The 15057-nt window shown below is 38.6% G+C and overlaps 1 protein-coding gene across 4 annotated transcripts in view; it reads right to left on the reverse strand.

Annotated features, from left to right (window-relative positions):
- Positions 1 to 15057, reverse strand: part of LOC116416484 (SKI family transcriptional corepressor 1 homolog-B) — a 767432-nt gene that overhangs the window by 393455 nt on the left and 358920 nt on the right. For all 4 annotated transcript variants that reach the window (XM_031925220.1, XM_031925221.1, XM_032601564.1 and 1 more), the window contains one exon: positions 6415 to 6716. In XM_031925220.1, the coding sequence (XP_031781080.1) occupies positions 6415 to 6716 (302 nt within the window). The remainder of the gene's footprint in view (positions 1 to 6414; positions 6717 to 15057) is intronic.

The following is a 15057-nucleotide window of genomic DNA, read 5'->3' on the forward strand; positions in this document are numbered from 1 at the left end:
GACGCCAAGACGCCTGAGGATAGGACGATGCACACTCTAGGTACCGGAGCGTGCGCAGTCTTTCGGACGGCTATAAACGCAAGCAAGATCCAAAGATAATGACGAAGATACTCCAAGGAAATCTGCACAGAAGTAGGCTCGCACATGATCTGCTTACACAACACGTTAGGGAGCAGATAGTGGACGTCATATTGATCAGCGAACAATACAAGAACTCACCCTTTTGTGTGTCAAACAACGGAAAAACCGCCGCCATTTGGGTGCCCATGCGCAGGTTGGCGAATACGGGTACGGGAGTAGACTACGTAAGGGGAAGTATGGGTCGCATAACATTCTTCAGCGTATATCTGTCACCGAACCTAACTACCGCCAACTCTACAAGGAAACTAGGGGTATTGGAGGACGCTATTAGAGAGGTCCCCAGGGAAATCGTGATCGGGGACGACTTCAACGCGAGGGCCACGGAATGGGGCATGCCGACGACGAACTTAAGAGGCAGAGCCATCCTCGAGATGGCAGCCAGGCTGAACTTGATAGTAGCGAACGGTGGTAGAGAGGTAGGTACCACTACCCACCGTAGAACAGGCTTTGGGGAATCCATACCGGATGTAACCTTCGCAAGCGAAATAACGATCCGCGACATAAGGGACTGGCACGTCATGAAAGAATATACAGCTAGCGACCACCAGTATATTCTATTCAATATCAACGAAGACCGTCAAATCAGTACAAGGAGAAACCATAGTCGAGCGCCAAGATGGAACACCCGACGCATGAACCGAGAGACACTCGCGGAGTTAATTCAAAGTTCGAACCTACCATCCAACGAGATCCCGCACGCATTAGGCGGACGCGAAAGAGCAGAGACAATAGTAGAGAGAACTACTAATCTGATAACTGAGATCTGCGATGCGACCATGCCCAGGGTGTCCACCAGCCACCAGAGAAGACCGGTGTACTGGTGGACAGACGACAATGTGGAGCTTAGGAAAGAAAATTTCTAAGCTAGAAAAAGGGCTCAAAGAACCTGGAAGCAGAATAGGCCTGAAGCCTGGGACCTTTCCAAAAGACAGGACGAATCGCGAAAAATTCGCAGAGACGCGATACAAGAGAGTAAGCGCCGCTGTTGGACGAAGATCATCGAAGACGTCGAGAATGATCCATTTGGCGATGGATACGCGATCGTTACACGAAAAATGGGCGAAATGAAAAGCACGGAAACTATGGAAGCTGAAACGATGGAAAAAGTAATCGATGGGAGTATCTACTCGTAGATACGGGAAGCGAGGTAACGGTCATTTCTGAAGAATTTTACCATCAGAACTATGAAACTTTTAAGCTTTGTCCAACATTACCTATTTGCGGTAAAGTCATAAAAGGCGCTACGGGTATCAAATCGGCTCGGCTTAAAATACAATTGCGTTTGAATATGAAATTAGAAAAACTGTCTGAAAAAATCATATTCTTGGTTATACCCAAACTAGTCAAGCCTTGTATAATCGGGTTCGACACAATCAAACTATTAAAAATGTTAATAAACACGGTACATGAACAAATTCTCTTTTCGATGAAAGATAACGACGGAGTAATAACGTACGTAGACAAAATAATGCCGCGTAACGAGTTCACGTCGCTAACAATCCAAGACGCCGGTGGATTCAGTGAAAAAGGGCACCACACGGATCTCAATAATCTTTACGAAGATTATGAAAACAATTATGAAAATCCATACGAACTCACAATCGAGGAGATCGATGGAAAAATTAACTCTTGTGAAAACCTCAACGAGGCACAAAGAAATATATTAAAAAATCTGATTATTAAAAGAAAAGAAGTATTTGAAAAGAAACCCGGTCTCTTAACAACCTATGAACATGAATTGATTATAACAGACAACACACCTTGGTTTTGCCGACCACACCCAATACCCATCGCTGACAGACAAGACGCACTAGATGAGTTTGACAGGATGTTAAAATTAAACATAATAAGACGCTCGAATAGCGTATATATTAACCCGATACAGATCGTAAGAAAACGCGACGGATCGGTAAGGCCATGCCTAAACGCACAAATATTAAACATGGTTCTGCAAAACAATTACGAGGGACCTCCAAAAATTTTTTGATTTGCCAATGAAACGGTCCGCGAAGGGTTAATACGCGAACGTGAAGGATTCGAGACCCGAGGTTAGTAAAGCGGGAGAGAAGCACATTCAAAGAGCGATAGCAGTCTTTGATCCACCCGGTAATATCTATTGAGTGGACAAAAGACCTCCCTATCCTCTCGAAGCATCGATGGTAATCTGGGGGATAATCTCCGTGGATTTTTTTTTGGATTTAGGCCCGAGGGTGGACAGAAAATGGGGGGAGGTAAACTTTTACCTTACCCAGTTTTTCTCCGGGCACGGATACTTTACGATGCTACCTGTTCGCGATGAACAGGGTGGCAACACCGGGGTGTAAGTACTGCGGTGACGAACGGGACGACGTGAGACACGCGTTTTTTGACTGCCATCACTAGGCTGGCAAGCGTAGAGTACTGGAGCTGACGATAGGGGCGTTTATGCCCGAAACGGTAGTCAAAACGATGCTTGACAGCAAGCAGAACTGGGACAAGATAGCGGCGTACGTGGAGACGGTTCTCCGCACGAAAAACAATGACAGTTGTTTACAAGACTAGTTGACGGCTAGCACAGCTTAAGACAGGTGACCCCGAAGGAATTCGAAAGCGGTTACCGGGGGGGTTTTCGCGGCCCTATGAGATGTGGAGTTTTAGTGAGTATGCCTAGCGTTGTCCCGCGCCAGGAGATTCTCACACACGGGGAGCCTCGCCCGGCTCCTGTCATGGTGCATTAAGCATTTCTCCAACTCTCCGGATAAACAGAAAAAAAGTATCAATTTGTAGAGAATTTTAGAAGCATCAAAGTTATAGTATCTATTATTTAACTTGAATTAACAGTAAATCAAATGCTTGGAAAATTCTATGCAAATATGGCGTGGGCATTCGTGCGAAATTTTCGGAAACCACAGTCGTAAGGGTGAGGGCGTAGGCGGACTGAACGGTTTGATCAAAGCTGCTTAGGGGGAGTGATGCGAACATTCGGCGTAAGTAATGGAAAGCGTAAGATGTAACAGTTTTCTAACTAATTTCCGGCGTCTTGGTGGAAATGGCCCCCAACAACATCGAGGAGTTAGTCGACTCGATCAGTTAGTCGACCTTAGGTAGTCCATTAGAGATCTGTAAGCAGTATTGCTTGAAGATCAGAAGTAATTGTTAGAATATTTTGTTTCAGCGACAACTATTAGATTATAATTTTAAAGCTACGTATATTTTGTAACACCCCGTACAGGCTCCTCAAAAAAAAAAATAAAATTTATTAACAATAAATTTTGTTGAATACAATTTTAGATTTTATGCGAGTATATCGCACTCCCCCACTCTTCACTTTAACACTCCGAGTCACAGCTGTGCTCATAGCAGCAGCTAACATCAGCAGCGCCACGAGCCAGTGAGCGGCGGCAGCAGAAGCAGAGATAGAGCGGGGAGAGCGCGAAACACGCGATTATATACATATATATTGAGCAGCGAGCGCAGCGGCGCAAGAGAAGGAGTTCGACTCAGAGGCGGCGCATTATAATATGTTTAAATGAATGATAAATGTATTGTGACAGTGCAGATGCCCTTACAACAGCTCGGCATAAGCCCAGCATATACACGCGCACGAAGCGCGCACATACACATACAAACACGCATTGCGACGACTATCGAGGCGGCAGGAGTTGCGCGCGAAGCATAGAAGTAGAATAGGAGAGAGGGGGGGGGGGGCAAAAGGAAAGCAGCGTGACAATAACCGATGCTGACTAATAAACACGCAACAAGAGAGAACGACATAGCAGATCCGGATTCGCACGAAGCAATCCGAAGGGCCCCGAATCGATCGAAGAAGGACTATCGATCAGCAGAGAGAAGCGCGACTCGCTCTCTTGACTCCCGAATCTGGTAGCGACCACACGTAACCAGGAGCCACGGAAGCTAGCCTGCCGTCGATGCCACTCATCTCCAAGGGCGCGGCTTCAGACCAGACCATCAGGCCGAGGGCCACGACATCGTGCCCAGGCTAAAGCAACCCAGTGCCTGCAGCTCTCGCCAACGCCACGAGGAGGAGTTCGGTGGGCCCCGACCAAACGGAGCTGACGAGGTGGAACCCAGAGCAGCCAGCCCGTCCAGCAGCGGCAACGCGACATTCATCAGCAAACCCGTGAGTCTGTCCTGTGTCGGCGAATAGCCCACCTATCTCTCTCTCGGTTAATTTGGTGCATGGCGCACGACGTGCAGAAAAGCACAAGCAAGTAAATAGCTTAGTGTAAGGCCAAGGGCAAAGCCCGATTGTCGCGCATAGTGCGCCGGCCGATTTTGATGATCGTCTCGACGCACAACACACGCACACACGATCGCACGTAGTGCATATTGTTATTTCGAGTGAATAAATGTTCTGAGGGCAGATAAAGCCCAAAGGTTCTCTTAGCATAAATTATTAGAGTGTCATGGTAGTGCATGCTGAAATCCTTCCTTCCATTCATAAATAAGCCGAGCACAGAAGGACTCCGCCACTCTCCACGGTCCGTCAAGACGGAGATCCTGAGCAGCCGAGGCGAGTTCCTGGTCGTCACCCGACGATCCTTTTGTTAACGTGGTAGCCTTGCGCGTCGGTCCCTAAGCTCGGTGAAACAAACTTATCTGATTTTGCGCTAGCAAGGCCACAACGTTACAGTATATAGGTGTAAATGTATGTTTGCAAGTATGAATGTAAGAGTTTTTTTGGCGGCTTGATACCCACTCTCTCCGCGGCCTATATAAAGACTCGTACGGGCTATCCGAGCTCACTAGCCGAATCGCAACGTAAGCGCCAGCGCAACTAAAGCGCCTAGTCCCTGCTCTTGAGCAACTTATGCCTTGAGCAGGTAAAAGACTTAGAATATTTTCGAATATTTCTCAAACTTGTAAAATTTTCATATTTCCAAAAGACTTATATATTTCACATATTTATACCTGATAGCGCAACTAACGCGTATCAGATAGCGAAACATAAAATAATTCTAAATCATTTGTATACTTAGAAAATCATGATCCAAAGCCAATAACGCAAAATAAAGCGTATTGACTTATAACTTGATTGTAAAATCAAAGCAAATATACATATTTTTCTGTTGCCAAGAATACTTGCAATTTACGCAATAGAATACTGATAGAATATATTTTGTTTATTGAAAAGAAATAACCTACTTTTATTATTGAAATATTTCTCCACTACCTGGTATCCCGGACCTCTCTCATATCATAAGTAAATACTTTTAAATAGAAACACATTTCTATTTCTGACCTGTTGTCAGAACTCGGACACAGATCAGTAAATGATTATTGCTCTTTTCTAAAAATCTAAAATCATATACGCGCACCGTACCGAGAAGAGTCGTGACCGTTTCAATTTTCTTTTGTATTAATAAGAACTTAAAGCAAAATAAATATTTGAATAATTAAAATTAAATTTCAAAATTTATTATATACATGAAAAACCAACGAAGAACATCAAACAGAGAGAAAGAAAGAGTACTCCAACAAAAAGTAAGTAAAGTTTTGATTTGCTACTCTACCTTTCTTTACTGCCTACAACTATCGCTAGGACAAACGAACCGACTAATACCGGGTTATTTACCCTTTTCTTTAAAATTTTTAGAACTTGGATCCAATTTAACCCAGGTCATTTTATAAAGGTTTTTTACATTTTCTTTCTTCTTTATAAATTGCAAACATTCAGAGCACCTAGCTATTGCACGAAAGTGTAGGCTAAGGGTGTGAATTTTTCATAAGTGTCGTTGCATCATTGGATGTGACACCAGACACCTTTCGTAGTCTTCTTCCGTATTGGACATTTTGGTTAAGGAAAATTCTACCAGGGTTTTAGAGTCAATGTCAATCCTTATAAAGAGCTTATTAGCTGAAAACATGGTCTTGTGAATGTCTTCTTGAGGACTACACTTTAATACAATTTTAGAATTTTTTTGTATTTGACAGTTCGGTCAGTTGGACAGTTCTTTCATTTTGACAGAACCATCCCTTGTAAGTCACGTTTGTTCTGCGATAACTCAAATGTCTTCTATTTACTGATACAATAAATGTCAGCAGTAACTGTTACGTCTAATTATTATGAATTTCAAAGCGTATAATCAATTATTAAAATTATAGTAGATTGTGTCATGCAGTTGATTTACTTTAATGCTTTCTAATTTACAATTCTAGACCTGGATATTTTCTATTTTCAAAAGTATGTGTACTAAACGTTAGTTGCTAAAATTGTTTTAACCTTATATATTTTTATTTTGTATTAATTCATTTTAAGATAACAGTGATTACCTTGGTGGTGCATTATCGCAAAGAAACGATTTACATAGACGTTCTGCTTCTCTACGAGTTATCATGCCACATCTTCTGGAAGAAACTGGCATTGCACCAGCACGTCGCAAAATCTCCAGTTGAACTGGTGTACATTGAACACAAGTTATTCCAAGAGCTACTCGTCTGTTATGGATTTCATTGTAACTGAACTGCTTAAGAAGCGTATTACTAATTTGTGCCAGGCATAGCCTTTCTTGTTTTTCAATCACTAATGAAACAATACGAACACCATATAATAAAACCGTTCCTACTTGCAATTCCTAGAATACATAATTATAATAAATATTCGAGCAATAATTTATATGGGAAATATATAACTGCTTGTTAATTTTATTCCATACCCCGACCGGAAAGCAACTTTCGGTTATAAAAAAAGAGGTTAGAACAGCATATTTTTTCGCAAATAATGTTTAAGGGGCATAAGTTAATTTTTTGGGACAGAAGTAAATGTGTTTTTATAATTTCCAACAAAATAACACATATAGTATACTGTGCATTATTAAAATATAAAAAACACGTTGTCTTTATTTCTAGATCGGGATCTGGAATGAAATGCTATGTGCAACACGATGGAGAGTAGATTTTCTTCTCTGGTAGTTATTGCCCTCACAAGAGAATGTAAGTTGAGGAATGTAAATTGAAAGAAACAATCTTTTTTTGGAAAAAATTTTGAATAGTTTCGTTGCCAGAGGATCAAAGGTATACAAAGTGAGAAATGTACTAGTCTTCGCAGCAGGACTGCAAATGTACTTCATAGTACTTTATACTTTATATATACAGGGTGTCCCATTTTAATTTACCACCACCTAAAACAGGTTAATAATTTGCTCTGAGAAAAAAATGTTTCAAATAAAATTTGTTGGGTTCGAAGGGGGGCATCTTTTGGCTATTTTAGCTGCGACCTTGAACATAACCTTCAAGGTCATTTGAAAGTCAAGACCAAATTTTCATATGAAATGTGCATATTTTTATGGCGGATTCGGATTCTACTAAAAAAGAGAAACACTTTTTGTCTGAATCATTTTTTTAAAAATCCCCAAATTTTTGTTGTAAATGGCTTTAAAAAAGTTGAAAAAATCACTAATATCTCTTATTGCCCCACCCTTTAAAAGAAGTTAAAAATTTGCTCTGAGAAAAAAATGTTTCAAATAAAATTTGTTGGGTTAGAAGGGGGGCATCTTTTGGCTATTCCAGCTGTGACCTTGAACATGACCTTCAAGGTCATTTGAATAAGATTTATCACAGATTCGGGTAAAAAAGTAACACTTTTTGTCTTAACCATTTTTTGATCATCAATAGCTCTCCCTTTAACTGAAAAGAGAATTTGTCCTAGAAATAAGCTGTTTTAGATGAATGTTACTAGCTTCAAACAAAGACAGAGGTATCCTTTTGATCACTTAAGGCAAGACCTTCACGTCCAGCCACTTAAGGCAAGACCCCGTCCAACCACTTAAGGCAAGACCCTATCCAGCCACTTAAGGCAAGACCTTCACGTCCAACCACTTAAGGCAAGACCTTCACGTCCAGCCACTTGAGGCAAGACCCCTTCGTTCAGCTAGTCACGGAAATTTCAACGCCTCAAGTGCTCTATCAATTGCCCATTTTGTTGAATGCACATTTGTATTCTCTGCCGAAAACTTCTTTGGACATCTATTAATGTTTGTGGGGTGAACGCCTGGAATGCTGCAACAATTCTCTCCATCATATTTTGTGCCGTCGTCGGGGCTTCCGCGTAAACTCTCTGCTTCACGGCCCCCCACAGAAAGAAGTCCAATGGGGTCAAATCTGGCGATCGCGCAGGGAATTCACAGATTGGACTACCAATTCCAATCCAACTATTTGGGTATGTCGCGTTCAGAAATCTCCTGACAAATAGTCTACGATGAGCGGGAGCACCATCTTGCTGGAACCACATGTTTCGCCTTATTTCTAGCGGAATGTTTTCTAGAAGAGGTGGAATTTGGTTCTCGAGAATATCTAAATAAAGCTCGCCGTTTAAATTACGGTCATAAAAAATTGGACCCACAACGTATTCCCCAACTATGCCCGCCCAAACATTAATTGACCACCGTCTTTGTGTACGGTGATCTCGCTGCCAATGTGGATTTTCTTCTGCATAATAATGCGCGTTATGAAGATTAACTCCTCCCATATTGTCGAACTTTGCCTCGTCTGTAAAGAGAGTCCGATTAAAGAAAAATGGATCTATGCGCATTCGTGTTTCCGCCCATTGACAGAATCTAAGTCGCCTGGCAGGATCACCAGGCTCAATGGCATGTGTAAGGTGCAAGTGATATGGATGAAATCTAAAATGACGCAATAAACGGGAAACTGTTGATCTGGGTACTCCATGCATTCGCTGAATTTGTCGCGTCGAAATATGAGGATCCTCGGCAATTACAGCACGAACCCCAAGTGCAATATGCTCTATTGGGCCCGTCCGTCGCCTCTTCCTTCTTAAGTTACCTCCTTGAGCTCTTATCGTTAGAAGTTTAATATTCCTCCTAGTAGGATGACGAGCGTCCGGATACCTTTCAGCGTACAGCCTCGCTGCAGCCTTGTAATTGTCGTGACATTCTCCCAGAATCTTGATCATGTTGACTATCTCTACTGGCGTGTAGTCAGCCTTTATCTGTTGTAGGTAGATTTTTTAGGGAATATTTAATCTTACTAGAAATAATTTATTATAAGTATTTTTCTGCTCTGAAATTCAGAAAGTCAATGAAAACCTAATGATGAGAAGCTTTGAGGAGCTGTAAGAATTTACAAGCTTTACCAATAGAACGATAACGAAGCAAAAAAATGTCTTTTAGCGAGAAATAAAGCATTTACGAGAAAAATATTTCTTAAAAAGATGCGTACTTTATCAGAGAATCTGAATATGATTTAAAATATGTACAATTTTCATTAAAAAAACTAAGCTTGATTTTGATTCTCAGTTGAAAACATGCCCCTTACTGCTCAAACTTGCCCCAGATGATGTCAAACTTGTCCCAGTTGTGACCGTAAACTTGCCCCAGATGATGTCAAATTTTCCGCAGATGACGTAAAACTTGCCCCAGAGAATGTCAAACATACCCCGAAGATTGCAAACTTGCCCCAGAGAATGTCAAACACACCCCGAAGATTGCAAACTTCCCCCATGTGATAAAAAATGAATCAGATTAGCGTTCTAATGAACTTTGGTTCTGTTAATAAATTTTTTGGTAATTTCATTTCTTTGAAAAAGAGAGTATTTTCCATTAAAGTGATGGTTCTTTCTTAAAATGAATTTAAGGTTCGAGGTCAAGGTCATAGCCAAGCTTCAATTGCCGGAATAAAAATCGAGGATTACCGTTAAATAAATTGACTGACCTTCGAATGACCTTGTTGGTTAAGGACAAGTTCATGGCTAAGGTCATACTTGGACTTAAATTTGTAAAATTGTGTACGTTTCTAATTCCTCGGATAAAATGTAAAATTTTTAACTTCTTTTAAAGGGTGGGGCAATAAGAGATATCTAGTGATTTTTTCAACTTTTTTAAAGCCGTTTACAACAAAAATTTGGGATTTTTTCAAAAAATGATTCGGACAAAAAGTGTTTCTCTTTTCTAGTAGAATCCGAATCCGCCATAAAAATATGCACATTTCATATGAAAATTTGGTCTTGACTTTCAAATGACCTTGAAGGTCATGTTCAAGGTCACAGCTAAAATAGCCGAAAGATGTCCCCCTTCGAACCCAACAAATTTTATTTGAAACATTTTTTTCTCAGAGCAAATTATTAACCAGTTCTAGGGGGTGGTAAATTAAAATGGGACACCCTGTATATACACGCAACTTTGACAGAGATTCAAAAAATTTTAGTTAAAGTAATCACTGAATTAGTAAATTTAGGATAGATAAAATATAATACGAATAAAGAAAATATAATAAGAATAATAGTGTCGTACAATATTTTATGGCATAACGTGCGGTAAATCAAGGTTTACGCCACGGCATGTCATAAAGTAATAATGTTTACTGCAAGTCAATAATGTTTACCTGCAAACGTTTTGCGCATAATGAAAAAGTCGCGTTGTCTAGATGACGCAAAAAAATTGAAGCGCCATGAAAAGGCACCGCTATATTAGCGCGTTGAGGGGCCCAAAATTCAGCGGGAAGAGCCGAGAAAACCCTATAGCTGCTTGCAGCGTGTTTAAATAAGTGCGACTGATATGTAAGAGGAGAGCTGAGCTGTGCAAGCACTCTAATATGCGCGGCGAAGAGTGCGTGTTTGGGGGGGGGGGGGGAGAGCTTCCGCTGTTTTGGTAACGATCAGTCTTTCTAAAACAGTCAAAATCCTCGTGAAATGGACTTTTTCACTAGAAGAGCTGCATTTCTAGTATGTATAAGTTGAGGTCGCTGGTAATCTTCCCGTAAAGTTGCAGAGTCCATAGTGGCTGGGGTGGGGGTGAAAACAGCAAATCGTAGAACAAAGAAAAACGTATGCCAGCATCTTAAAGAGCGTCGAATTTTACATCATGTCACGTCATGATAATGAGTTATTAGTATTTATTTAGATATACTGAGCCGAATAGACGAAACTGTAGACTGACGCTCGCGCAGGCGCCCCGCGCGCCACACCAACTCGGACCGCTGAAGACGGCCAAAGCCTGCAGGACGGCTAGAAATGATGTGATGACGTTTTGGCTTGAATGAGAGTGAGAGAGACAGAAAGTATGCGCGACAATATAAACTCGTTTAGCCATCCCGAAAAACTTTCCGTTGTTTTTCACTACACCATACAAGATACGCCTTGCTTCTTTGTGATTTCTTGAGGTGTTTTATATTGGTTTATACTTATTTCAAATGTATAAAAGGACGTAGTATATAAGTAAGTATACGTGTAATTTAAATATATAAATATACCGTGCTGAAGAGACGAAGCTGTAGACTGACGCTCGCGCATGAGCCCCGTGCGCCACACCGACTTGGACCGCTGAAGCCGGCCGAAGCCGAACGGTACGTTTCTGCTTGCATAAGAGTGAGAGAGTCAGAGAGTATGTGCGACAATGTAACCTCTTGTTTCATAAAATATCGACGCGCAGAAAGTTTATAGAATGGGGAGTATCATAGCAAGTTTGAGTGCTACGAAATACATTGAAATTTAGAAATAAAAGATTTTTTCATATCTTTATTAATCAAAATTCATCAAACTCATACACTGTAATAGTTCTTAGGATATTATTTTCTGTATGATTTTGAAACTAGCAAAAAAAAAACATATATAAGTTGTCTTTCTTGGATTTATTTATAAAACTAATAAATCCAAAAAACCTGATTTTATAGTTTAAATATATTTAATTATACAAGTGATGTTTTTTTGTCTTTTTTTATTTACAAAATGAGCCATGTTACGTTATAATCGAGTAATACATACAAATTTTTAAGAAAATATTTATAATGTTTTTTTTTTTTTTTATTTTACAATACTAACGCTATAAGCTAATTAAATTTCTTGAAAAAATTTAGTTGCATTTTTTTAAGTATATAAATAATAATTTGAACTTGTGCATACAAAAAAAAATTTCGAATCATGCTGATTGACCCGGCGAAGTACCAAAAGAGTTGCTAAACTCTATGAATAACGGATTATAAGGGCTATGATAAGTTTATTTTACTGATCCTAATGTATTTAATTATATTTCTTTATATACTTTATTTGTAAATTTTTCTAGAAAATACAGTATACAAATTTTAATAATATTTATGCTTTTTGATCCGCATTCAACATTGCTGAAAACATAGTTTGCAAATTATTTTAGATCGCCTTTCGATGTTTATTGTTTAAAATTTTGAATTAATGACTTTTTCCACTTTTTGTACCTCTATATTTTCCTACAATTAATCTTATAGAGGTCTAAAATCTAAAAACAGGAGATATATTATCCAGAGTATCATCTTCCCAATCGTAAATATGATTTGGCTCCAACAATTTTTGAGTACTTGTGTAAGTACTTTTCATATGTTCGTAAGAACCTGTAGGAAGATCATGAGATGTTATATCTTCTTCTAGATCAACATCCGAATCTCCACCTGAACTTTCATGATCAGCAGGAACAAATGCTATATCGACATATTGATCTTCGTCAATATCAGAATCCTCAACTAAATCAGGTAGATCCCTAACTCTCCGTCTCGACATTATCAATTGCGTTATCGACACAGAATAATGTGATCTATTTTTATGAAAAGTTCTATTCCTAAAGTCTCGTTTCGAAAAATAATTTTTTTTTTCAATTGATGTACCACCGTTAGCCTGCCACTCAAACGTGATCTCTAACACGGAAGGTTTTGAAAAAAATAAGCTCATCCAATTGTAGCATACAACACTACGGTATTCCGCAGGTCTACATCTAAGACGGATGAGAAGGATGATTTACATGTGAAAAGTTTGTTCCTGTTTTAGACTAATAAATTGAACTCTGACAAAAAACGTTACATAGGTTTTTGTCCTGTTTTTGCCCGTAGAATCAATATCCGCATTCAGTTTTGCAAAATTACAACATTTTGGGTTATTTGTTTAAATAATTTGTTATAAACAATTGTGATTGACAAAAGAAAAAACACCGGTATTTTTTTTTGGTTATGCAAAGGATGGCACATTTCGATTCTCGATATCTCTGCCAGGTTTTGCCTGGTTTTTAATGGGTTAATAATTAAATACTAGCTATTACGGAAGGACATTTCGTTAAATATTTAAGTATAGATACAGCAGAAGATGATAATGGAGAAAACTTAGCTATTATGTTACCTACAGAATTTCTGAATTCCTTAACTCCTAATAGACTTCCTCCATATAAATTAAAATTGAAAATTGGAGCCATTATATGTTTGATAAGAAGTTTAATGCAGCGCTAGAAATATGAGAATCGGCTGCAGCATTTTTTAATGCAGCGCTGAAAATATTAGAATCGGCTGCAGCAGAAAAAAATTGTGAGGCCTAAATTTTAGGACCCAAAGTTTGTATGACCATACATTTTTAAAACTAAAAACTTTTAAGGCCCACAATTCTTAAGGCCCAAAATTTTTAAAGCCCAAAATTTTTGATGGCCCAAAAAATTTTGAAGGATTAAAATTTTTGAGGGCTATTTGGTCCATGATTTTTATATAAAAAGATAATGTAATATCTGAAAAAGTGTGACGTAGGGCTAGTGGCCCGGAGAAAATTTGTTCCACTTTAATATAATGTAGGATAGGATACGATTGTTCTGTAGAATTTTCGTCAGACAAATTACTTGCATCTTCGTCGTCTCCTTCGTCATCAACGAGGCAGCTTTTTTAAGATGCATTATCGCAGCTTTCGCCATAGCAATTTTTGCATGATTTGCTACATTTTAAGTAACTTTTCTTGCAGGTACTTTGCGTTGTATCCCAGTTACCTTGGCAGCTACAAGTTACCTATCAAAAAATCATATTTTTAATATTAGGAATAGATAAGAAAGTTTTACAAAGTAAAATTTTTTAATGTAATTTTAACGTTACTTTTTGAAGTATTTCATTTGGAGCAGGTGATTTACTCGTCATAATAGAAAGCATCATCAAATTAGTCCGTTTCTATCCTCATTCTTAAGCATTGAACTGATTACCAAGCTAAAGTTGTGTTTGATAATAAGCAAATAATAAGCAATAAATAAGATTTTTTGTTTAGGCATTTTATACAGATGCATAACAAACTTTTCAGCAACTGCATTTATGGCATCGGAGTTTCTATTTGGATGGTTAAAAACTGAAGCGAATTCTGGCAAATCTGTGTTGTTTCTAAGTAGGGATACGATGCTTTTTTTTTTTTTATAACTTGTAGTATCGCATCCTGCAAAAGCATGTGCAAATAAAATAAAAGGTTTTAAATGCTTATGATCTTTGCTTGCATACAGCTCGCTTCCTTTTTTTGCAGATGTCATTTTAAATAAAAACAGATTTGCTGAATCAGGAGTCAATGCTACAGCTAAGAAAAATAGGTTAATGTCATTTCCTGCTATTGCAATGGAAGAGTTGGATGATTTTTTTAATTCAAGTGCTGTATTTACTATCAGAATCTACGTCTTTAGTAGCGACATTAGTATTAATATTTTTTTGTGACAAAAATTTTAGCAATAAATTAACAAGTTTAAATTTTTTTACAATGTTTGATAAAAACTTTTTTTTATTATAAGTGAATATCTTCCGTATGACTTAATTCCAATAACTTCGTTATTGTACCCGTCAAAAACAACGGTAGCTTTTTCTTTGAAATGATGAACAGTTTATATATCTCGAAAATTTCTTTGTGCGTTTTACTGTGAGGCCAAAATATTTCAAGTGATAACCAACCCCCATTTACAACGTAAGTAAATGTTCGTAATAATAAATCTGATTATAGGCATAGTTTGAAAATTTTATACAGCTCTGACTTGGCAGTTTTTCGCATAAAGCCGTGCTCATTGAATAAACTGAGAGGATACGGCGATAGCTCGTAAGATAATGCATTGCGTGTTTGTTCTGGATCACCTTGAAAAATAATTGAGATTCTTTGAAATAGTAAAGATGAATCGACGATGATATAATCTTCATTATTAGAATAAATCCTATCATTAGCAA

This window comes from Nasonia vitripennis, assembly GCF_009193385.2.
Source record: "Nasonia vitripennis strain AsymCx chromosome 2 unlocalized genomic scaffold, Nvit_psr_1.1 chr2_random0007, whole genome shotgun sequence".
In the NCBI taxonomy this organism is placed as follows: Eukaryota; Metazoa; Arthropoda; class Insecta; order Hymenoptera; family Pteromalidae; genus Nasonia; species Nasonia vitripennis.